The 26,917-nt window shown below is 45.9% G+C and overlaps 1 protein-coding gene across 1 annotated transcript in view; it reads left to right on the plus strand.

Annotated features, from left to right (window-relative positions):
- Positions 1 to 26,917, plus strand: part of PPIP5K2 (diphosphoinositol pentakisphosphate kinase 2) — a 3,486,936-nt gene that overhangs the window by 190,442 nt on the left and 3,269,577 nt on the right. Inside the window, 1 exon segment of the mRNA XM_044063880.1 lies at positions 24,974 to 24,990. Coding sequence (XP_043919815.1) covers positions 24,974 to 24,990 — 17 coding nt within the window.

Genomic DNA, 26,917 nt, shown 5'->3' on the forward strand with positions numbered 1-26,917 from the left:
AGGACATGTAAGAGAAAACATGTAGATTCCCCTCAGGAATCTGTCATGTCCGACACCGATTTGGAGGAGTCAGAAGGGTCCCCAAGGTCCCCCTCTGAGGATATATCTTTCACGGATATCCTAGAGATTCTGAAGCAGAGGGGTGACTGGCAGCCCATCAACCCTTCCAATGATGAATCGGTGCTCCTGAAAGCTTTTGGGTCCCGACCCTTCACCTCTTGGGTATCTCTGCTCTTCAATGAGTTGATGGAGCTTTTATCTCGAAGGGCGTGGGAGTCACCAAATACCATGGAACCTGTCCCCAGAAGACCAAACAAATATATTTCTGCACCTCATGACAAGAACTTTTTGTCCAAACGTATTCCTGTTGATGCCATGGTGGTTGCAGTAGCCACTAACAAAGAGATGTCAGAGACCTCTACATCTGTCCAGCCTCCTAATAGAGAGTCTAGGATCATGGAACTCATAAACAAAGGCATTGGGAACCTCCAAACACTGGATCCCACCCAATTCGGCTTTGTCAAGGGCAGATCTTGCCTCTTGAACCTGGTCGACTTCTTTGAAACAGTCACCAAGGCAATAGATGAAGGGAAGGTAGTCCACACAGCCTACCTGGACCTCGCAAAAGCCTTTGGCACAATACCCCACTCGAGCATCATAAATAAGCTCACCAGCTTAAATATCAACCCCTGTGTCACAAGATGGGTTGCAAACTGGCTCAGGGATAGAACCCATATGGTCAGAATTGCAGGTGCCATGTCAGACTCTAAACCAGTTACAAGTGGTGTCCCATAAGGCTCAGTCCTGGGACCTCTCCTGTTCGGTATATATTTCTCGGAGGTACAGGCTAACACGGGAGGACTATGGCTGACCAAGTTTGCAGATGACTGCAAACTGGGTGCCATAATCGACTCGCCGATGGACACAAGCATCCTCCAAAAGGGTCTCACAGAGACGGATAACTGGTGCCAGAGCCATGGCCTAAAGCTAAATGCCAAAAAGTGCATAGTCATCCCCTTTGGGAAAAACAAAGTGCCCACAAACTACCACATAGGTGGAAATCCATTAAGTACGGAAGAAGTAATTAGGGATTTGGGGACCTAAGTAGATAGCAATCTTTCCTTTGACAATCACGTTGCCAAAGTGGTTAGAAAGACCTTCTATATAGCCCACCTCATCACGAAAGGGTTCTCATCTAGATCAAGAGAGGTCATTGTGCCCCTCTACTCATCAGGCCCATAATTGAATACAATGCCCCATTTGGGATGTACCTTACCAGACACCTGCAGCAACTGGAAAGACCCCAAAAGTGCCTCACCAAGAGGATCAAGGGACTCAAACTGATGCCCTACGCAGTTAGGCTAAAGAAACTCCAGCTCTACTCAGTTGCTTACCACCTACTCAGAGGCGATCTGTGCCTGATGTATAAAGCCATGTCCAACCCAGATTTAATGGACATGCTGCACCTCAGGAAATCCATATCCCTTAGAGCTACACGCTCCAGAGACTTAAACCTCAGCACAGAAATAAATAGGACATGCTGGAGGGACAGATTCATATCCCAGAGGCTCCCCTCACTCTGGAACAAAATCCCAATCCATGTTAGGCAGAGCCCCTCAATGACTCTCTTCAAGAGAAATCTTGACGAGTGGATGGGAGATCATAGGTTTACCCCTGGGATCTCTTCTGTGTCCCTACTAGACAGAGGCACAGTAAACTAACCTTAAAAAGGGCCATCTACTGTGACCTACTATACAGAGGCACAGTCAAATAATCTAAAAGGGTGGCGAAAGCTAAACACACTCTGGCTAGGCTTATAAATGCCCTAGGGCAGATAGCCTAGTACCAACCTATGAACCTATGGACAGATTTGGCAAGCGCATGTTCAGTTCTACAACGTTTGCTCTTCGATTGTTGAACTATCTAACTCACTTTACCAGGCTTCAAAGAGATCTCCTGAAAGAGCTCGGAGATACTCTTCAGAGTGCAGTAGCTGATACGGTGGCAGACAAGGTAACATCTCAGCTTGCTACCCTTAATTCCATCATCAGCTCTTCCATGTGCCTCATATCTTATGCAGCTGATGGGACGAGTAGGGCAGCAGGTACAGGAATAGTTCTTTGGAGAAATTCTTGGATGTGCTTGTGTTCTTTTGCGGAGCCTTTCAAGTCTTCCTTTGTGAATGTCCCGTTTGATGGTTCCTCACTTTTTGGACCTAAAGTTAAAGAAACCTTCACCAGATGTGAACAAGACGGAAAGACTCTCTGTTGTAGGAGTCTGTTTTTCCACACCTACTAGACCTTATCCCAAAGTCCAACAGGGTGGGAAAATGTGGTTCCACAAAGCCCAAGGAGCCTTTTTCGGACACATGAGGTGAAACCCCCTTCCAGGGGCAGAGGAGGGTGTAATAATGGAAGATGCCGCCCATGTGGCAGAGGGGGGTCCGCAGAACCAGGGTGACAGGGATCAGTTCCTTGGGAAGCCCTATCAGCTCTCCTGAAAGGAGGCCCGCTTGCCGCCTCTGTAGGCAGTCAGGGGGACGTTTATCTTTGTATCTAGCTGCCTGGCTGAAAATCACAAAAGACAGCTGGGTACAAAGTATAATGTCCAGAGGTTATATTATCCCCTTTCACTCATGCCCAAAACCATTAAGAAAAATCCCAGAGGTTCCACCCAGTCTTCGGGATGTAGCAACAGTAGAGATTCAAAAGTTGCTAGAAAAATAGAGTAATCCAGTCAGTCCCGGCAGACCAGAAAGGATCCGAAACTTACTCGATTCTTTTTAGTGCCAAAGAAAACGGGGACTGGAGACCGATATTAAATCTCAGTAGACTCAACAAATCTGTAGAAAAGACAAAGTTCCGGATGTCACGCTTCAGTCAATACTCCCGTTCTTAGGGAAAGATAATTTGATGTGCTCAATAGATATCCAGAATGCGTACTACCATATAAAGATGGCCAGGCCATCCAGGGATCATCTGCGCTTTCGGCTGAGGGCCAGTCATTACCAGTTTTGAGCCCTGCCCTTTGGTCTCACTACAGCCCCCAGAGTGTTTACCAAATGTATGGCAGTGGTTGTGGCTCACTTGAGGCATCAAGGAATCTGGGTGTTTCCATATTTAGATGACTGGCTCCTCACCACACCCACCAGGCATCATCTCATTCAGTCAAGGGACTTTACCTTAGACCTCTGCTCTCAACTGGGGATAACAATAAATTCAGAAAAGTCTGCATTATTGCCGTCGCAGCATGCCGTCTTTATAGGAGTAGACTTAGACACCGTCAACATGTCCCTAAAACTTCCTTTTGAAAGAATGCTTGTCCTTCGACAACAGATTCTGGACATTCTCTCAAAGCACAGAGCACCAGCATCGGCAGTTCTCAGACTGTTGGGCACTATGGCAGCAGCTATTATTGCAATACCTCTGGTAAGGTCACACATGCACATTCTTCAATGTCTACTATTCACACAGTGGACCTTTCAAGAATTAATCCAAAAACTCCAAGGAAAGGGTGCCACAAAACCAAGAACCAGTAAAACCACAACAGGCACCCAAAGAGGCAGGAGGTAATAATAAAACACAAGCCTGTAGGTGTAGGCAGCAGCAGGTTTAATCGCATAAACGCCACACAATACAAAGCGTTTAAGTCCACCAGACTTCTTCAGATGTAAAATGAATGAATGAAGGCTGTGCCTGCGTATATACCCCTCCCAATTTAATTAATAGTTAAAACAAGTGTTTAATTGACACCAATTAAATCCTCTAACTAAAATATTCGTGACAACCTACCAACTTGCCACAAATACAGATAAAATTAGATAAAAACATGCACATTTTTAAAAAGAACTTTAAAATAAATATATAAATAAAACCATCACAGTGTGTTGGACAGATAAATAAACTTGAATCAAAAACCAACAAAAAGAACTTGCAAAACAATATATATACTTTATTTTATAGTTTTGCAGCTCTCATTTTTAAAAATAGGGGCAATGGATATGTATTCATTCAGCCCTGGGAATCTATTGGCTTCCAATAGCAACTGCCAAAATATTTCTGTCACCTATATCCTATTCCCCCCCCCTCCCCCCTCACATCACATTGAAACTTCTCTACAACAAAGAAACCCCATTTTGCTTGGGGACATGTCCGTGTATGTTTAAACAAGGCATTTTTAATGTCTTCAACTCTAATAGCATATAAATGCTCATAAATCCTCCTTCTGAGTTTGAGTATTTTTTCCAGTGTAAAATGCACCACAGGTTTTGCATAGGGCTAAATAAATCAAGCATTCACTATTACAGTTGGAAAAACTACTACTCTGAATCTGATAGTCTCTTGACAGGATGTGTACAGAATCCTGTCTAAGTATATGTGGGCATTGAGCACATGCCCCACATTTGTACGTTCCCAATTTCTTACATGAAACAATAGAACCATTATGCTCCAGCAAATCCTTGAGGTTCCTGCCTTTTTGTATGTGAATCCTAGGGTGTTGGTAAACAAAACGTCCAACTCTGAATAACACCTAAACCTGCTCCAATGTTGAGTAATAATATTTTTAACCCTAGAGGTATTCTGATTATAAAACATCATATAATTACCCCAAGGTTTCTGGATTTCATCCTTGGTAACATCACCCCTGGTTGGATACCGTAACATACTTATTGGTATCATTAAGCATATCCATCATCTTACTGGAATGCAAAATTCTGTCCATGAAGACCCCCCCCCCCCCCCACCTTTGTCGGGTTGCATCACCCTCCGGTATCTATTTTCTTGAATGGATTTGAGAAGTAACTTTTCTTCTCTAGTCATGTTAAATTTACCATGCCATCCACCCCTGTAAAAGTTCCTGATTTCTTCTTCGACCTCCCTTTCAAATTTTTTTAGCTGGGGGTGTATAGGGGGATTATAGGTATGTGCATGTTTTTATCTGTTTTTATCTAATTTCATCTGTATTTGTGGCGAGTTGGTAGGTTGTCACAAATATTTTAGTTATAGGATTTAATTGGTGTCAATTAATTGTTTTAACTATTAATTAAATTGGGAGGGGTATATAAGCAGGCACAGCCTTCATTCATTCATTTTACATCTGAATATGTCTGGTGGACAAAAACGCTTTGTATTGTGTGGCATGTATGCGATTAAACCTGCTGCTGCCTACACCTACAGGCTTGTGTTTTATTATTACCTCCTGCCTCTTTGGGTGCCTTTCAAGAATTACCTATGCATCACCTGGTTCGGATAACTGATTCATGCAAGAAGGACCTTCAGTGGTGGCTGACATCCGAATCCATAACCATGGGACGTCCCTATGATGTTCATCGTGTTTCACTGTTGCAGTCATGACTGTAGGGTTCTCCCCTACCGGCAGGCAGCCCTCGGTCGGCCAGAATCCCAAAGTCTGGGTCCAGCGTCAGCTGTTCAACCATGCTCCCTGACGTCAGAGCGCCAGGAGTACAAAGCTGACAGCCGACGCCATCTTCTCCAGTCTTTCTTGCCGTGCGGTGATAGCAGTTCGCAAGTGCCGGTCGGCTGACTCCTGACGAATTTTACTGATGTACTTCGGTCCGAAGATTTTCTTCTCCACTCACAGCTAAGTACCCCGTTGGGGAAATTTTTTTCTTGCTCCACTCCGATGTCAGAAAAAGTTAATAATTGTATTTCATGTGGGAAGCAAATACCTCATAAGGATTTTCATTCTTACTGTATTCCTTGCTTGGGCCCTGACCACGACGTAGCTAGTTGTCGGTTTTGTGCTAGATTCAATCAATGTACAATTAAGCGAAGGTACGATTTTGCTTTTCATTACTTCGGTAGGCGCTTTAACTACAAAATGTCGTCGGATACAGTCCCGGCTACCAGAGTTCACAAGCGTCGCGAGGATAAAGACAGGCCTCCGAGGTCCAAATCTGATGATACCGCACAAGCGGAGCCAGCTTCAGGTTCGGCCGTCGTCAGTGAGGTGCTTTTGCAGCCCCTGTCGTCGGCCATTTCAGAACCGATGGCCGAAACGGACTCTCATGAGGAGCCAACCAGGCCTTTAAATATTTCTGTTGCAGGACCTTCGGATAATGCTCCTTCGGATGGGTCCGGAGCCGCTGTGCAGGTACCGGCTTCCGAAGGGGTTTTCAGGCCTACTCAGCTACTAATAAAGGCAAAGACAAAGGCAAAGACTCCTTCAAAATCAAAGACTTCAACACAGGCCTCTTCTGAACCAGCTCCTAAGTCACAGAAACAGTTACTCAAGATGGCGGTGGATTTAATTACTATGATTAGGGGGTTCTCATCCCCCTCCAGACAAAAGGCCAAGGCAGGATATTTCTTATGATTCCTCTGATCAGGCTTCTGTTTCCTTAGTTTCTTCTTCTGATCAGGAATATTCTTTCCCTCCTTATGAGGATTCTGATGCTGAAGAATCCATTCCTTCTGCCTCTCCCCCTGAGGATTTCTCTTTTGGGGAAACTTTGCATGAAATGAGGGAACATTTCCATTGGGAAGGACAGGAGTTTTCGGAATCCAAGAAAAGACTGAGGGAATTTCTTCTTCTTCCCCAACATAGACCCCTGGCTATTCCTCCTGTTTTGGATATGGATATTGTGGATGATGCCTTTTCGGAGGCTAACTTAACCCCTGACTCTTTTCCTCCTGCTCCTGTTAAGCCTGATAGATATTACAGGGTTCCTGATTCCCATCAGTTTTTATACAAGAACCCTTCTGCTGACCCTGAAACCATTTCTCAGGGTCCCAAGGGAGTTAAGGCCGCTTCTGCCAAAAATCCCATTGTACTGAAAAGGATTCTCGATCCTTAGAAAGATGGGGCAAAAAGGTGTACACTTCTGCTACTTTGTCCATTAGGGCTTTAAACTGTCAGTTTCATATGTTTAAATACCAGCAATTTCTATTGTCTGTCTTAAAACAGAAGCTTACTTCCATTTCTGCCTGTGCAGATGATAAGGATTTATCGCCACTGAACAAGTTGGGAAGCATGGTTTACACTGTGGATTTGATGCTTTGGAGGCTTCTTGTAGGGCTGCGGCCTCTGGCACAGTCATTAGAAGGCATGCATGGCTAAAGGAACAAAATTTACCTGAACAAATAAAGGCTAAATTATTGGATGCTCCTGTTCAGCATAATGTTTTGTTTGGATCTAAAGCTGAAGAGATAATTAAAAAGATGGAGGATAAGGCGAAATCCATGCAAACAGTTAAAGATTTCTTACAAGTACAGCCTCCCAGATTTAGCAGGAATTGGCCTTCTAAAAATTGGTCCTTTCCCGCTTCTGACAGGCCTCAGAGGGGTAGATATAGACGTTCCAGAGGGAGGCCTCAAACGCAAGCTGCTTATAGACCAAGACAGTGGACTGCTTCCACCCCTAGGGGAGGAGAGGACAGGTCACAATCTCAAAGGAAACAAACTCAATGACTCCCTCTGTCTGGCTACAGGAACTTCTTGCCTGGAAGCCCCTCTCGGAGGAAAACTCTCTCTTTTTTATCAAAATTGGACTCAAATAACCCAAGACAAATGGGTTTTGGATGTGGTTTTAAGAGGTTACAAATTCCATTTTCATACCTTGCCAAGGCCAAACGGATGGCCAGACCTTCCAAAGCATCAATGGACGGAGGCCTTAAACCAGGTGGAAGCTCTTTTGGCTATGAATGCCATAGAACTGGTTCCTCTTTCAGAGATGGGAAAAGGTTTTTATTCAAGGCTTTTTCTAGTCCCAAGGAAGCAAACCTCATGGAGACCCATTCTGGATCTGTCTGTCTTGAACACCTTTCTAGAGATTCCAAAATTCAAGATGCTTACTCTACAGCAGCTACTTCCAATGCTGTCCAAAAATGCATGGATGGTAACTTTGGATTTAAAGGAGGCATATTTACACATTCCCATCAGGCAGGATCGCAGAAAATACCTCAGGTTCAAAGCCGGATCGAGGCACTTTCAATTCTCTGCGCTGCCCTTTGGATTATCTACTGCGCCCAGGGTCTTCACCAAATGCCTGGCTCCAGTAGTAGCTTACTGCAGACTCAAGGGAATTCAAATTTACCCTTATCTGGACGATTGTCTAATTCAGGCAGACAGCAAGGATGTCTTACTCCAGCATCTAGAATTTGTACAGAACCTCCTCAAGTTTCTGGGATTCTCTGTAAACATAAAGTCAAATTTGACACCATCACAACCGATAACTTTTCTGGGTGCGCTTCTAAACACCACAACCCAGATGGCATTTTTGACATCCGAAAAACAGTTACAGCTGACTTCAACTTTCAGAACCTTGGCAACTTTAACTCATCTATCTGCAAGGAAATTCCTGCAGGCTTTGGGTTACATGGCCTCCTGCATCCTTCTCGTACCATATGCAAGACTACACATGAGGAAAATACAGTGGTACCTAAAAAGTGTATGGTCTCAGCATTGCCACAGTTTAGACATACTGATCTCCATCCTTCCTTGCCCTCAAAAGGAATTTCTTTGGTGGTCCAGGGCATCTGCTCTAAACAAAGGGAAGCCCTTCCGTCTGCCTCCTGCCTCTCCGATTCTAACCACGGATGCCTCGGATTATGCTTGGGGAGCCCATTTTCTGGGCAATTGTTTGCAGGGCCTTTGGACAAAGGATCAGAAGCACCTACATATCAATTTAAAGGAAATGTTAGCCATTCAGAAAGCTCTATTGGCCTTCAGGAATCTTTTACAACCAGGACAACTGTTAATATGGACAGACAACACCACAGTTATGTGGTACATAAACAAGCAAGGGGGATCTCATTCCTACCCCCTTTGCAGACTAGCCATGGATCTATGGAACACAGCTCTAGCTTGCAATCTGGATCTTCAAGCTCAGTTCCTACCAGGGAAACAAAATTTCCTGGCAGACAGTCTGAGCAGAAATCTTTCGGATCCACACGAGTGGATGCTGGACACCAAGATATTCAGGATGATAACAGCAGTCTGGGGATGTCCTCACATAGACCTTTTTGCATCCCATCTAAATCATTAACTACAGACTTTTTCCACCAGGACTTTCCACAGAGAAGCTTGGAAAGTGGACGCTCTGTCATTCAGTTGGAGGAACCTCTCGGGATATGCCTTTCCACCTCTTCCTCTTCTTCCACGGGTTTTATTGAAAATAAAACAGGACAAGCCCAAGAGGATAATCTTGCTGGCTCCAAATTGGCCTCGGCAGTTTTGGTATCCAACTCTAAAAAACCTATGCCTGGAGCCCCCTTGGGTTTTACCTCTGTCTCCGAACCTTCTGTCCCAACATCAGGGTCAGGTTCTACACTCTCATGTCAGAACTCTCAGCTTGGCAGCCTGGTTAATCCAGGGCCTTTGATTTCTTCTTTACTGCCCAAGCAGGTTATGGATGTCATTTTAGAAGCCAGACGTCCTAGCACTAGAAAATCTTATGCAGGAAAATGGAAAAGATTTTGTTCCTGGATGCAGGCTCAGGATTCTGATCCTCTTCTTCCTAACATTACTTTAATTTTACTTTACTTGACAGATCTCTTACATAAGGGTCTTTCTTTCTCTTCCATTAAGATACATGCCTCTGCTATTTCTGCTCATTATAATACAGACCCTCCCATCTTTTCCCACCAGCTCATGCGACAGTTTCTCAGAGGAGCTAAGAACTTAAGACCTCCTAGATCTCCTCCTATTCCTGCTAGGGATCTCAACTATGTTTTGGAAAAACTAACCTTGCCTCCTTTTGAGCCTGCTGCCTCTTCTGACATCAAGTTTTTATCTTGGAAGACAGCCATCCTGTTAGCCCTAACCTCTGCCAGGAGAGTTTCAGAGTTACAAGCTGTTATGGCTGTGGAACCTTATATTATTTTTCATCAAGACAGGGTATCTTTGAGGACTAATTTTTACCTTCATGCCTAAGGTGGTTTCCAAAGTGGCTTTAAATCAAACTTTTCACTTGCCAACCTTTTTCCCCACTCCTCAAAATAAAGGGGAAAGAATCTTACATTCCTTGGATGTACACAGACAGCTGCGTTTTTACCTGAACAGAACCAAGGACATCAGAAAATCAGATCAATTGTTTGTTTCTTATGCTTCAAGTTCCCAATGTAAAGCCATTTCAAAACAGACCATTTCTAAATGGATTGCTCATGGAATCAGATTTTGTTATTCTCACCATGGAAAGCAAATCCCAGGGTGTATACGGACTCATTCCACCAGAGCTGCTGCCACTTCTGCGGCCTTCCTCAGGAGAGTTCCTACCAAGGACATTTTGGAAGCTGCAACTTGGAGTTCAGTGCATACATTTTCTAAGCACTACAATCTACCTCTCTACTCTAAGTCTAGGGCAGGCTTTGCCTCTGCAGTCTTGCAGGGCCTTTTAGCCGCCCCTTCCTCTTTATGACCACCTCCCTTTCTTTCAGCTTTGGGATTCTACCCTACAGTCATGACTGCAACAGTGAAACACTATGAACATAGTACAGTTGTGTACACCTACCATAAATGTAGATGTTCGAGTGTCTTCACTGTTGCAGTCGGGGTTTCCCTCCCTCCTGTCCCCTCTTATTTTTACTTTTGTGTATTTCCTTTTTTCACCATTCTTCTGAGGTGTATTTGCAAAGGTTATGGGACCTTTTTTATTTTGGGACTCCTGACATCTGGGGCAAGAAAAACTGGAAAAGATGGCGTCGGCTGTCAGCTTTGTACTCCTGGCGCTTTGACATCAGGGAGCATGGTTGAACAGCCGACGCCGGACCCAGACTTTGGGATTCTGGCCGACCGAGGGCTGCCTGCCAGCAGGGGAGAACCCTACAGTCATGACTGCAACAGTGAAGACACTCGAACATCTACATTTATGGTAGGTGTACACAACTGTACTTTCTCCCAACTCCAGTTGCAACTGTGACCACAAACACCTCCCTGATCGGATGGGGGGCATTATCAGGGACGGACAGCCCAAGGTATATGGCAAGAACATGAGGCTCACTTGCATATCAACGTCCTAGAGATGAGAGCGATACTCTTAACGTTGCAGTTCTTTCAAGACTCTCTCCATCTGGGGACCATTGCAATTCAGTCAGACACATGTCAGTAGTCTGGTATATAAACAAACAAGGAGGGACCAGAGCTTATCCCCTATGTCGAGAGGCCCTGAGAGTATGGCAGTGGGCAGAGTCCACCCAGCGCTTTCTGATAGCAATGCACATCCAGGGAAATCCAGCGTGATAGCAGACAAACTAAGCAGAGCAATTCTGTTGCCACACGAGTGGTCCCTCAAGACCGAAGTTGCAGAAATGATCTTCTGCAGATGGGGCCAGCCTTGCTGCGATCTCTTTGGAACTCCCACAAGTACCAAATCAGCAACTACTTTGCCCTAATCCCTCCAGTGGGGGAGTCCCAGAGGGATGCGCTCGAACACCATTGTCCCCTGGGTCTTCTTTATGCTTTCTCATCTTTCCTGCTAATTCCCAAAGTCCTACAGAAAGCCAGTGCCCTGGGAAGGACAGTTATCTTAATAGCCCCTTTTTAGCCTTGTCAGATTTGGTTCCCCTTCCTGGATGTTCATCGTGCATACAGCTGCAGTCATAACAGATGGGTTATCCTGCCGTCAGGCGGGTCCTCGGTCGGCCGAATTCCAAAGTCTAGGTCCGGCGTCGGTTGTCGTCGCTTCTTCCCTGACGTCAGAGCGTCAGGGGTATAAAAGAGCCAGCCGACGCCATTTACTTCAGTCTTTCTTGCCGCACGGTGCCCGAAGCAGAAGCAGTTCGCAAGTGCCGGTCGGCCAGCTCCTGAGATTTACGAAAGTATTTCAGCCGAAGTCTTCTTGAAAGCGAAGTACCCCGTTGGGGAAACTTTTCTTGCCTCAGACCGATGTCAGACAAAGTTAATAATTGCATTTCATGTGGGAAGCAAATACCGCATAAGCATTTCCACTCTTTCTGTATACCTTGCTTAGGCCCAGACCACAACATCTCAGCCTGCCGTTTTTGTGCTAGATTCAATAAGCGCACTATTAAGCGTCGGGCGGAGTTCGCCCTTCACTTTTTTGGCAAAAAATGTAATTATATTATGTCGTTGGATACTCTGACTCCAGTTTTGAGCAAAAAACGCAAAGATAAGGACCGACACATGAGGTCCGCACCACCTACTGAAACCACGCTAAGGCCGACTACCAGTTCTCCGGTACTCAGCGAGGCGCCTACGCAGCCCCTGAGTACCGATGACAATGCATTACCGGTGTCTTCAGTACCCGAGGTCGCAGGCTCCTCGTCCCCCATTCCTACTACAGATCCCGACGCCACTCCTGGCGGGGAAACTCAGAATTTAGACAGGCCTGCCATTTCTCAAGGGGTCTTCAGGCCTTCCTCCTTCTCTATTAAAGCCTTCACTAAATCTAAGGCAGCCATGAAAACCAAAAAACAGGTTCCTCAGACCCCCTCTCAAGGCACCATGCCTAAAAAACAGATGCTTAAAATGGCTGAGGATTTGATTACTCTTATCAGGGGTTCTCATCCCCCCTCTGACAAAAGGCCCAGATTAGAGGAAGACTACCCTTCCTCAGATCAAGCTTCTATTACCTCAGAACTTTCTGAGGACCAGGATTATGCCTATTCTCCATTCGAAGACTCTGATGCTGAGGAGTCTATTCCCTCGGTCTCCCCCCCCTGAGGACTTCTCTTTTGGGGAAACCCTGCATACATTGAGGGAACACTTTCACTGGGAAGGCCAAGATTATTCAGATTCCAAGAAAAGGCTCAGGGAATTTCTTCTGCTCCCCCAGCACAGGCCTCTGGCTATCCCTCCTGTTTTAGATATATTGGATGATGTGTACACAGAAGCCAGCCTTAATCCTGATTCTTTGCCTCCAGCTCCCGTTAAACCAGACAGGTATTATCAGGTTCCTGATTCTCACCAGTTCCTATATAAAAGTCATACTGCTGACCCAGAAACAATTTCACAGGGTCCCAAGGGAATTAAGGCCTCTACTGCTAAAAATCCATTACCTTCAGAGAGAGATTCCAGAGCTTTAGAAAGGTGGGGGAAAAAGGTGTACACCTCGGCCACTTTAACCATGAGGGCATTAAACTGTCAGTTCCATATGTTAAAGTATCAACAGTTTTTGATATCTCAGCTGAAAAGCAAGATGACACAACTAGAACAACCAGATTTAAAAGAGTTGCAGGATTTGTTGCATGGTGCAGAGCAAGTGGGTAAACATACCTTGCAGTGTGGTTTTGATGCTTTAGAGGCCTCATGTAGAGCTGCTGTTACGGGGTCTGTTATACGTAGGCATGCTTGGCTCAAAGAGCAAACCTTACCAGAATATGTCAAAGCTAAATTATTAGATGCACCTCTTCAAAAAGATGTATTGTTTGGTGTTAAAGCTGAGGAGGTGCTAAAGAAAATGGAGGAAAAAGCGAAATCAATGCAAACAGTGAAAGATTTCCTGCAGGTACAGCTTCCACATTTCAGCAGAAACTGGCCTTCAAAAAATTGGTCCTTTCCAGCCACGGACAGACCTCAAAGGGGCAGATACAGGCGCCCATGGGGCAGAGGGCAACGTCAAGGATCCTTCAGAGCCAGACAGTGGCAAGCACCAACCCCAAGAGGTGGAGAAGATAGATCACAGTCTTTTAGAAAACAGACACAATGACTTCCCCCCCTACACCTGCCAAGCAAAGCTTTAATGGCAGCACCCTTGGGCGGAAAATTGACATTATTCTCAAAAAATTGGCATATTGTTACAAAAGACAAATGGATTCTGGACATTATAGACAGAGGCTACAGGTTCCACTTTCACACCCTTCCAAAAATGAGAGGCATGCCAAACCTGCCACAAAATCAAAGGGCAGAGGCACAAAAACAAGTTTCAGCTCTCATAGACATGAAAGCAATTCAAGAGGTACCTGCAAAAGAACAAGGTCAAGGGTTTTATTCCAGACTATTCCTGGTACCGAGGAAAGACAAAGATTGGAGACCTATCTTAGACCTATCCATCCTAAACACATATCTACAGGTGCCAAAATTCAAGATGCTCACATTACAGCAGCTTCTTCCCATGCTGGGCAAGGAGTCTTGGCTGGTAACATTGGACCTCAAGGAGGCATACCTGTATGTCCCTATCAGACAAGATTGCAGAAGATACCTCAGATTTCTTGCAGGTTCAACCCTTTGGCTTATCTACTGCGCCCAGAGTGTTTACGAAATGTCTGGCATCAGTAATCGCCTTCTGCAACTACAAGGGATACAAATCTACCCATATCTGGACGACTGCCTGATCCAAGCGGACAGCAAGGACATACTACTGCAGCACCTGGCGTTTGTAATAAAACTGTTGAACTTCCTGGGATACACAGTCAACAAAAAGAAATCAAAACTAATACCCTCTCAACAAATAATCTTCCTGGGTGCCAGCTTGGATACAACTACCCATATGGCCTACCTCACGCCAGACAAGCAAGGGCAACTGTCTCAATACTTCAGAAAAATGGCAACTTACACCAGGCTAACTGCAAGGAAAATCCTGCAGGCTCTGGGATTCATGGCATCTTGCATCCTACTAATTCCATGTGCAAAGCTGCATATGAGGAAACTTCAATGGTACCTGAAAAACTTATGGTCTCAACACAGCCACAGCTTGGAAACAATTATCCCACTCATTCCATGCCTTCAAAAGGAATTTTTGTGGTGGACTCAAGCTTGCCAAAGAAACACAGGTCTTCCTTTCTGTGTACCTCCAGCAACTCAAATCATCACAACAGACGCCTCAGACTACGCCTGGGGAGCACACATGACAGATCAGTGCATTCAGGGAAAATGGACCCGAAAAGAGAAGCACCTCCACATCAACCAAAAGGAAATGCTAGCCGTGCAAAAGGCTATTATGACCTTCAAAGACCTACTGCATCCAGGCCAGCTATTGATAAGGACAGACAACACCACAGTGATGTGGTACATAAACAAACAGGGGGGAACTCATTCATACCCCCTTTTCAGGCAAGCCATGACCCTATGGAACACAGCACAGGAATTGCAAATTCAACTGCAGGCACAATTCCTGCCAGGGAAGGAAAACACACTGGCAGACAACCTAAGCAGAAATATGACAGATCCACACGAATGGAAGTTGCATCCTCAACTTTTCACAAAGATAACTCAGGCATGGGGACAGCCAGACATAGATCTCTTTGCTACCCACAGAAATTGCCAGTTGAAAAAATTTTGTTCAAGGACCTATCATCCACAGGCCTGGAAAGTGGACGCACTTTCCTTCAATTGGGCAACACTGACAGTGTATGCCTTCCTGCCTCTTCCTCTGCTGCCCAAAGTTCTATTAAAAGCCAGAGCAGAGAGGCCGAAAATTATTCTCATCGCTCCAGACTGGCCAAGACAACACTGGTATCTGCTTCTGAGGAGCCTGACACACTCCCCACCATGGATCCTACCTCTAGTCCCTCTTCTGTTGTCCCAGCACAACTACAAAACCCGTCACAGCCATCTCAAAGCTCTAAATCTAGCTGCATGGAGAATTCCTTGATTTCCCAACAGTTTCTCCTCTCCAAGGAGGTGCAGGATGTCATCTTGGAGGCCAGAAGACCTTCGACTAGAAAGGCTTACTCCGCCAAATGGAAACGATTTTATGCCTGGAATCTCGAAAAGGGACAGAATCCTTGGGTAATAAATATACCTCAAATTTTACAGTACCTAGCTGAGATATTAAACAATGGACTTTCCTTCTCCTCCATCAAGATCCAAGCTTCAGCCATTTCTGCACAATACAACACAGATCCTCCATTATTCTCTCACCCTCTCTTAAGGCAGTTCCTCAGAGGGGCAAAGAATATAAAACCCCTAAGGAAACCACCAGTCCCTGCTTGGGACCTCAACTACGTATTGAAAAAGCTGACCCTTCCTCCCTTCGAGCCAGCTTCTTCAACAGAGTTACAGTACTTGTCATGGAAAACAGCCTTTCTTCTGGCTATCACCTCAGCACGCAGGGTTTCAGTGCTACAGGCCCTCATGGCTGTGCAACCATTCGTCATTTTCCATCAGGACAGAGTTTCCTTACGAACCAATCCTACCTTTATGCCAAAGGTAGTATCCAGTGTAGCTTTGAATCAGACTATCCACTTACCTACTTTTTATCCTAATCCACAAAACAAAGGGGAAAGACTACTACATTCCTTGGACATTCACAGACAACTACGTTACTACTTGGACAGAACAAAGCCATTCAGGAAATCTGAGCAACTCTTTGTGTCCTATGCTGTAGGTGCTCAGGGAAAGGCTTTTTCAAACAGACAATTTCAAAATGGATAGCCCACTGCATACGCTTTTGTTACTCATTTCATGGAAAAACTGTGCCTGCATGCATCAGATCCCACTCCACCAGAGCCACAGCTACCTCTGCAGCCTTCCTCAGGGGGGTCCCTACCAAGGACATTTTGGAAGCAGCCACCTGGAGTTCAGTGCACACTTTCTCCAAGCACTATCACCTCCCACTATACTCAAAATCTAGAGCGGGCTTTGCCACAGCAGTCCTGCAGGGCATCCTAGCCCCTCCTAGTTCCACTTAGTGCCTACCACCCTTACTTAGCTTTGGGATTCTACCCATCTGTTATGACTGCAGCTGTATGCATGATGAACATAGTACAGTTTTGTACCTACCATAAATGTAGATGTTCGAGTGCTCATACAGCTGCAGTCCAGGTTTCCCTCCCTCCAACCCCTCTTAGGACAGGCCTTATGACAAACACTTTTCATATAACCTTTTTGGGGTATTCTTTTATGGTGTATTTGCTTGCAACTACTGTTTTTGATTTATCAACATTGCATCTTTGCATAACATTATGTTTGCCTTCCTTCTGGGGGCACCTGACATCTGGGGCAAGAAAAACTGAAGAAAATGGCGTCGGCTGCCTCTTTTATACCCCAGGCGCTCTGACGTCAGGGAAGAAGCGACGACAACCGACGCCCGACCTAGACTTTGGAATTCGGCCGACCGAGGACCCGCCTGACGGCAGGATAACCCATCTGTTATGACTGCAGCTGTATGAGCACTCGAACATCTACATTTATGGTAGGTACAAAACTGTACTTTCCCTTTACTGAAGCCTCATCTTTTGGAAGAGCCCTGGATCCCAGACCCAGTGCTGGACCTTCTAACTCTTCAGGAGCTCTTCACCCTTCTCTACAGTCCATCAAACTGACAGCGTGGCTGCTCCAATTCCAAGAATAGCCAGGTTCCAAAATCTGTCCGCAGAAGCTCAACATATACTATTGTCCTCCCATAAATCCTCAACTAGAAAACTTTACCTTAGCCAATGGAGGAGATTTTCAATATGGGCTAGGCAGAGCAACATTGATCCATTCCTGGCTTCGATGGCAGATATATTGGAATTCTTGACCAAACTATTTAATGAAGGGGCCACAGCAGCAACTATTCGAGTTCAACTGGCTGCTATATCAAATTTTCATATTGGTGAACTAGGGGACAATGTCATGTCTCATACAATGGCGAAGGCCTTTCTAAAGGGTGCAATACATTTGAGGCCTCCTGTTAGATCCCCCACTACTCTATGGAATCTAAATCTTGTTCTGTCGAAGATTATTCTTTCTCCATTTGAACCGGCATCTTCCTGTGAATTGAAATTCCTTTCGTGGAAAACTATTTTCCTAGTGGCTATCACCTCTGCGCGCAGAGTTTCATAATTATAGGCCCTATTGGTAAGGCATCCATATTTGATATTCCACAAAGATAGTTTCCCTCAGAACAAACCCTTCTTTCCTACCAAAGGTCTGCTCAGAATCCAACCTTAATCAAACCATTGAATTGCCAGTTTTCATTCCTAATCATACTAATCAATTGGAGAATATGCTTCACAAGCTTGATGTTCACAGACAACTTTGTTTCTGTTTAGACGGGACAAAAGACCATAGACAGTCTGACCAGCTGTTTGTGTCATTTTCAGATTCCAAGAAGGGTGCCGCAGTTTCCAAACCTACCTTATCTAAGTGGCTTTCGGACTGCATATCCTTTATTTATAGTTCTGCATATATTCCCTTCGAGAACAAAGTTAAAGCTCACTCCGCTAGAGCTGTCTCTACTTCTACAGCCTTTTTCGCTAGGCTACCAATAGATTCTATTTGTGTGGCAGCCACATGGTCAAAGCCACATACCTTCATCACTTATTACAAAGTATTCAAGATCTCTAGGGTCAGGGCTTCTGCTGTCCTTACACATGTACTCCCGTGAGCCACCCAAGATTGTGGTGCTGGGGACGCTACCCATCAGTAAGAATAAAGATGAGATTGAACAACTTCACATAAAGAAGTTATGTACTTACCATAATGTTCCATGTGAGTTGTTCCTCTCGCCTTCATTCTTACAACCACCCTCCTACCCCCAACCAATGCCTGGAAGTTCGAGAGTTGTTTCTTTCAGCCTGTTTTGGTCTTTTCTGAGGAGTTTTTTTTTCCTTTCACTGGTTACTAGAAATATGAGTTTGGTATTTTACTCTGAGTATGTTACTAGGTGGCAGCAAACAAGATCTGAGGGAAGTAGAGGAGCATCATGGGATAGGGTTTCGGCCTCAAACTGTTTGGAGACCTCGAGCTTTGCAATTTGGCTGACTCGGAGCCGAGGGAGTGGCTCTGAACCCATCAGTAAGAATGAAGATGAAAGGAACAACTCACATGGAATGTTATGGTAAGTACATAACTTCTTTTTTTTTTATTTTTACTGTTAGTGATAAATTAACCCCCCTCCCCTTGCACTTTTTCTTTACTTGAATCACTGCTGCTAACCATCAACCTCCCCTCAGTCAACTGCCCATACAATTTATTCTCCCTTCTTCCTATGGCTGTTCACCCAGTGGTGGTAGTGAGTGTCCACCACTAGAGAGACTGTCATCTCTTCAAGGATCAGAAATTTGGTCTGTAGCTCCTCCCTGTTGGAGCTTGGTATGTGCACTGCTAAGGCATCATCTGCAGTGTTGGCCCAGTGACACAAGTTTGTGCTTCCACAAACCCAGCAAGTACTGGCTGCTCTGCATTGTGCCACTTAGACTGAGCACACGTTCTTGGCCTTGTTGCTGCCTCCTGCTGGAGCTTCCCTTCACCGGGTGTCAGTATTGCAGTGACCTGAGGCAGCTGTATTCTTTAATTTTCTTAGTCCCATTTCCTTGGTCAGCTCCCTTAGCATCTAGATCACTAGTTGATCCTGGGTTGTCTAGGTTATATTTGGGCTTTACCTCTATATGCCATAGTATTGTTACACAAAATCTCTTATTAAGATGGAACTACACAGGGACACCTCAGTGTTCATGACATAGACCCATGAGATACGCATTCTGAAAGTTTTATCCAGAAGTGTTACTAACTGCCAGTGGTACAAGTCTGGATTTTACTGTCTGAAATATCCTTGCACCTTGACTAAATTTCAAAATTTCTCCACCAGATTTGCAAAATGCAATCTTTGGGACTTTCCCTCACTAATAGCTGTACTGTAGTTGCACCACCTCTCATATTTTTCATTGCATGTTACTCAGGTTCTTCTCTTCTCACCTCTTAAAATTCATGATGTTAAGTTGTCAATCTCGCCTTCATTCTTGCTGGATGGGTTCGGAGCCGATCCTCGGCTCCGACTCGGCCACTTACTAAAGCTCGAGAGCTAATTTTACCGGCTCGAGGCAACCCTATATCCCATGATGCAAGGCGATAACTCCCCAGATCTCGTTTGCTGCTTTCGCTTGCGAGGTGCTCTTTTTACCGGCTCTGGTAAGTTTTTTCAAATTTCAGACCTTTAGTCGCTCCCCTTTAGTTTTAGTCACTACCGTTGTTGTGTAAACTCTTAACGATTAGTTTAACCTTTTTTCCCATTAGTGTTCCCTATTTTTCCAGTTATTTATCCCATCCTCTAAGTTAGGCCTTAAGCCCCCCCCCCCCTTTCCTAATTTTTGTCAGGGATTCTGTGTGGTGTTTGAGTGTGTTTCTATCCCTGTTTTAATTTTATTGGATTGGGTGTTTATTGTGTGTGTGTCTGTGTTTTTGTCACTTAGTGTTACTCGACACAGTTATGTCGAAGGACACAAAGGTCTCAGGCTTCAAGAAGTGTGACTCGTGCTGTCAGAAGATGTCTCTGACAGACGGTCACACTTCTTGTGTTTACTGCCTGGGACCTCTGCACCTGCAGGACTCTTGTGCTGTCTGCCATGCCTTCAGCCCAAGAGTCCTGCAGGAGCGCAGAAATAAATTAATACTGAGGGGCTTATTAAAGCCTGAGAGCTCCCGACTAAGTCGGCTCCGGAAGCCCTCGAAACCAGTTAAGCCTTCGGCTCCAAGCCCTAAGCCATCGGCTACTGGTTCGTTTTCTGTGACGAGATCGGCTCCGGCCGGAGACGATCCTTCTATGTCACAAGCTACAGTATCGGCTCCATCCGGCGCCGATACTGCTATATCTGGGCACTCAGTGTCGGCTCCGGTTGGAGCCGACGTATCCTCGGCTCCTTCGGCTTCTCCTATCTCAAGAAAGAGATCAAGATCCCCCTCGTTGGAGTCGATACATTCGGCTCCGAGATCACCCCTGCTCTCGGAGCTGAGCCATCGGAGCCGGTCTTCTCGGTCGTCCAGGCTGTCCGACCACGACCTTGAGAGAGTGGTGAGTAGACTATTAAAGTCTCAGGCATTGGCCCAAATGCTCCATAGCCCGTCTCAACAGACGGTAGCTATTACACATCCACCTAACATTCCTCCTTCGACTCTCTTACAGAGCTCGGAGCTGGAGCTCCTTGGAGCCGTGACTGTTGTGACTTCGGAGCCGATACCACACCTTCCTTCGGCTCCGTCATCTGCTCCGATTTCCTCCTTGATGCCTTCATTGGAGGGATCCGGGCGTCTGGTCTCTCTCGTCGGCTCCGAGGGGGCGAGTGGCATCGGACCCTTGTCCGACCCCGTTCTCCCTCTCGGAGCTTCGGCGCTGGTGAGCTCAGCCCCATCAGCCTTGGAGCCATCCCTGTCGGTGCGGCCTGGGGTTCCTATCTCTTCGGAGCGGGAGCCTTCTGGTCTCTCTGATGGGGGAGCCTTCGAGGTGATGAGGAGTGTACTAGCCCCAGGGCGTAGTCAACGGTCAGTTCCATCAGCTCCTCCCACTACAGTGCCTGCTGACGTCTCTTCCCACTCTCTTGCTCCCGGACCCAGAGATCCAACGCCTCAGGTTTCCCCACTGGGAATATCTTCCTCTTCCGAGGCTTCTCCTGACCCGTCAGGTGAGCCTCCGCGTAAGAGGACATGTAAGAGGAAACATCTAGACTCCCCTGAGTCTATTAAATCCGATACTGACTTGGATGAGTCTGAGGGATCCCCAAGGTCCCCCTCTGAGGATGTCTCTTTCTCAGACATCCTTGAACTCCTTAAGCAGAGGGGGAACTGGCCTTCCCTTAATCCTTCCGAGGATGAGTTGCTATACCTGGAGGCGTTCGGTTCTCGACCCTCCACCTCCTGGGTGTCTCCGCCTTTCGACCCTCTTATGGACGTGGTGGCTCGCAAGGCGTGGATGGCCCCGGATTCGGTGGAACCCACTCCTCGGAGGCCTTCTAAATTCATCACGGCCCCACCTGATAGGCAATTTTTGACAAAAGGTGTCCCGGTTGATGCCATGGTGGTGGCTGCAACCACCAAGAAGGAACTAGCTGATCCTTCAGTACCTGTCCATCCTCCTAACAAGGATTCCAGGACTATGGATAGGTACGGCAAGCGGATATTTTCTTCAGCGACCTTTGCCATGCGGTCGCTGAATTACTTGTGTCACTTCACCTGCCTTCAAAGAGATGTTCTTAAAGAGTTGGGAGAAGTTTTACAGGATCCGTCAGCTGCTGGGTCCCAGGACAAGATTAACTCACAGCTAGGAACCCTAAACTCTATAGTAAACTCCTCCATGCGGCTCATTTCATATGCAGCCGATGGAGCGAGTAGAGCCGCAGGCACAGGAGTGGCTTTAAGGCGTCACTCCTGGATGCGACTTTGTAATTTTGCAGACCCCTTCAAGGCGTCCTTCACAAACTCTCCCTTTGATGGTTCGACCTTGTTCGGACCTCAAGTGAAAGACACCTTGACTAGATGCGAACAAGATGGCAAGACTCTTTCTGCCGTAGGAGTCCGTTTCTCCACCCCTTCAAGACCTTTCCCAAAAGGTCAGAAGGGAGGGAAAATGTGGTTCCGCAAATCTCAAGGAGTCACGCCTGACGCACGAGGTCAGTTTACCCCCAGAGGCAGAGGGGGTAACAATAACAGACGCCGCCCTAGGGGCAGAGGAGGTCCGCAGAATCAGGGTAGCAGGGAGCCTCTCTCTGACAAACCCTTCCAGCATCCCTGAGGTGTTGCCCGATTGTCCACCTTCGGAGGCAGTCTGGGGAAGATTATCGCTGTACCCAAAAGCCTGGCTTTCCCTTTCTCAAGACAAATGGGTACAGTCGATCATATCCGAGGGTTACAAAATTCCCTTTATCCAAACCCCAATTCAGCAAAAGGGAACCCTTCCAGATGTTCCACCCGGTCTAAGGGAACTAGCAGTACCAGAAATATCAAAGCTGCTAGCAAAAAGAGCCATCCAGCCAGTCCCAGCAGACCAAATAGGATCCGGAATCTACTCAAGGTTCTTTTTAGTACCAAAAAAGACAGGGGACTGGAGACCAATATTAGATCTCAGCAAACTAAACAAGTTTGAAAAGAAAACAAGATTCCGGATGGTCACGCTTCAGTCCATTCTACCCTTTCTGGGCAAGGACAATTGGATGTGCTCGGTGGACCTTCAGGATGCGTACTATCCCATCAAAATTCATAGGCGCTCCAGAAGGTTTCTCCGCTTTCGGCTGGGGTCCAGTCACTTCCAATTCAGAGCCCTGCCATTTGGACTCACTACAGCCCCCAGAGTGTTCACCAAATGTATGGCAGCGGTTACGGCTCACCTGAGACGTCAAGGATTCCAGGTGTTTCCATATCTAGACGACTGGCTCCTCACTGCCACCACCAGGCATCAACTTCTCCAAGCTAGAGATTACACCATTCACATTTGCAGAGGGCTAGGGATCTCTATAAATTTCGAAAAATCTGCCTTGTCGCCTTGTCAATCTATTACCTTTATAGGCGCCAATTTGGATACCGTACAACTTTCAGCAAAGTTAACAGACCAAAGGATCTTGGATATTCAAAACCACGTCCATGTGATTCTCCAGAGCGACAAAATTCAGGCCAGGTTTGTCCTGAAAGTTTTAGGTCTTATGGCGGCCGCCATAACACTTCTTCCCCTTGCCCGCTTTTACATGCGTCTCCTACAGTGGATGCTGTTCGCCCAATGGTCCTTTCAACGACTTCCAATGCGTCACAGGGTCATGATAACTCCAACTTGCAAAAGGCATCTGACCTGGTGGATATTGTCCCCTCAAGTCCATCAGGGCAGACCCTTTGTTCCTCCCTCCCCGGTCGCCACGGTTACATCAGACGCCTCCCTGATCGGGTGGGGGCGGGCATTATCAGGGCAGGATGGTCCATGGCACTTGGCAACCTCTCGAATGCCACCTGCATATAAATGTCCTGGAGATGAGAGCAGTGCTTTTAACGTTGCAAGCCCTCCACTACTCTCTTCCCCTGGGGACTATTGCAGTCCAAACGGACAATATGTCCGTAGTGTGGTATATCAACAAGCAGGGCGGAACCAAGTCCTATCCCCTGTGTCGAGAGGCACTCCGACTTTGGCAGTGGGCAATCTCATCACAGCGGTTTCTGATAGCAACGCATATCCCCGGGAAGTCCAACATCATAGCGGACAGGTTGAGCAGAGCTATTCTCATGCCTCACGAGTGGTCTCTCAAACAATCTGTGACGGAAGAGATTTTTCAGAAGTGGGGCCTTCCTTGCTGCGATCTTTTTGCTACATCCCAAAACAGCAAATGCCCCGACTTCTTCTCCCTCTTCCCCCTTCCAGGCCATCCCCCCAGAGACGCTCTAATCCAAGATTGGCCCCGGGGACTTCTCTATGCCTTTCCTCCCTTTCCTCTAATACCACAAGTAATTCAGAAAGCAACCGCCTTGAGAGCCAAGATGATTCTCATTGCCCCTTATTGGCCTCGACAGATATGGTTTCCGTTTCTGCATCATTATCTTTTGGTACAGCCATGGCATCTGGACCCGGTTCCAGATCTTCTGACCCACCAGTCGGGGCAGCTGCACCAATCCATACCTTCTCTCAACCTCACTGCTTGGTTGCTCCACTTCCGTCCCTAGCCAGGCTTCCTATGATTTCTAATCCCGTCCAAGATATCATAGTAGCTTCCCTTAAATCTTCCACCAGAAGGATTTATACTAGTAAATGGCGACGTTTCTCCTTCTGGGCAAAAGCTAGGAACATAGATCCCTTTACAGCTCCAATTCATTCGGTCTTGGACTTCCTAGCCGAAATTTTTCACTCAGGATCTTCTTCCTCCACAGTAAAAGTTCAGTTGGCAGCCATTTCAAATTTTCATATCGGCTTGTTGGACCACAACATCATGTCACATAAACTTTGCAAGGCATTCCTTAAAGGTATATTTTTACTTAAGCCTCCGATTAGAGACCCCCCACCACAGTGGGATCTAAATTTAATCTTAACATCCTTGATTCTTCCCCCCTTTGAACCTGCGGCTACCTGTTCATTGAAATTTCTTTCTTGGAAGACACTCTTTCTGGTCGCCATTACTTCTGCCAGAAGAGTATCTGGGCTTCATGCCCTCTGCATTCGTCCTCCCTACTTAATCTTCCACAAAGACAGAGTTTCTCTAAGGACTAATCCGTCTTTCTTACCCAAAGTGGCATCGCAGACTAACTTAAATCAATCTATTGATCTTCCAGTTTTTTTCCCAAACTACATTATCTCGATGTTCACCGCCAACTCAGATATTATCTGGACAGAACCAAACAATTTAGGAAATCTGATCAACTGTTTTTATCCTATGCAGAGAACAGGAAAGGCCTTCCGGTATCCAAGGTAACCCTATCTAGGTGGCTGTCTTCTGTGATTACATGCATTTATCAACTCAGAGGTAAAGAGTTGACTTCTAGGCCAAAAGCCCCCATTCAATCATAGCACTAGCTACATCTACAGCTTTTCAGGCTAGACTTCCAATAGACACTATTTATGCAGCAGCCACATGGGCCTCTCCTCATACCTTTGTTTCGCATTACAAATTGGACTTGGCCTCCAGAAACCGAGCAAATTTTGGTTCCACCGTTCTCAAGAGTCTGTTCCATTGAGCCACCCAGGATAAAGGTGCTAGGGACGCGGTCCCATCCAGCAAGAATGAAGGCGAGATTGACAACTTAACATTGAGAAGTTATGTACCTACCATAACGTTCCATGTTAGTTGTCTTCTCTCGCCTTCTTTCTTGTGTCCCTCCCACCATCCCCCTAGCCTGGTCAGACCGAGAAGATTGTTCCTCTTCCTTGAAGAGTCCAGATCCAGTTTTGCCAGCTAATTAGCTTACTAGTGTCACTAAATCAAGTTGGTCCTTTTCGAAGAATTATTACCTCTTCCTCCTCCTCTCCAGTTGGAGGAATATATTGCATAATTTTTCCTTAGCTACCAAACGAGATCTGGGTAGTTATCGCCTTGCATCATGGGATATAGGGTTGCCTCGAGCCGGTAAAATTAGCTCTCGAGCTTTAGTAAGTGGCCGAGTCGGAGCCGAGGATCGGCTCCGAACCCATCCAGCAAGAAAGAAGGCGAGAGAAGACAACTAACATGGAACGTTATGGTAGGTACATAACTTCTCATTCGTTGCTTGCTGTCCAGGGTCACCTGTCTACCGTCTGCATTCCTTTTCAGTGCTTGTTGTCTATGGTCACCCCCACAGCACACATTTATCAAACTTATCGTCAGTACTTCTTGACAAGGGCCAAACTTTCCACCTCCAAAATTAGCATTCAGAGCTAACCTCTTACAGGGTGTTAGAATTATCAATGTTTGTATCTCACAACTTCAGGATGAGGAATTTCTTCTTGGTCCCCATTTACGGTTGTTGTGGTCTTTATATTCTTAATTTGAACATGTTGTTGTCCTCTGAATTCTCTGATTTGCTCTCACCTCTTAGACACCTGATAATGATTGACTTACTACTCTAAATTGACCTTTCATATAACATTTGCCTTTGTTCTTTCTCTTTCTGCCTGGATCATGGCTGAAAAGGTTAAGGAAGATCAGTCAGTTTACTCTGTTATCAGATGACTATTTTATTTTTATATTTTGGCAAACAGTTTAGCAGTTAGACACAAAATAACTGCAAGAGAAAAACATCTGTGCAGTATCAGTGAACATTTGAGCCTTTTTGTTAACTGGTGCATATGTCTGAGCTTCAGTGTTTTTCCTATTATATCCATGCACTACATTGTTTAAAGGGAGTAAGGCAGTAATTCCACATAAGCAGTTTTGTAATGTGTTACTTGGATTTTATGTTGCCTCTTCATAGCCTTTATTTTAAACAGTAGTATTTGTGCTTTGGGATTAGAGTTGGGTATAGTAGGCACCTTTATTTTTTATGTTATTGTACAAATTTACAGTTTTCTTCAGATTGGTTTCTTACTGAGGAGCTTTCTGTGTGCAGAATTTGCACGTCTTCCCTTTGTCTTTGTGAGTTTTCACTAGTGTTTCTGGTTTCCTTCCTCATCCTGTAGATTGGTGGGTGCTGTATGACATGGACCATAGTGCGCATGTGCATCATGTGATGGGCTGGCAATAGCTGAAAGTATTATTCCCATTGGAGTGAATAATTATTAGAACACAGATGTTCATCGTGCATACAGCTGCAGTAATCACAGATGGGTTCTCTGCCATCAGGCGGTCCCTCGGTCGGCCGAATTCCAAAGTCTTGGTCCGGCGTAGGTTGTTGTCGCTTTCTCTTCTGACGTCAGTGAGGCC

This window comes from Protopterus annectens, chromosome 2.part2 (assembly GCF_019279795.1).
Source record: "Protopterus annectens isolate FY-2018-M chromosome 2.part2, PAN1.0, whole genome shotgun sequence".
Taxonomy (NCBI): Eukaryota; Metazoa; Chordata; order Ceratodontiformes; family Protopteridae; genus Protopterus; species Protopterus annectens.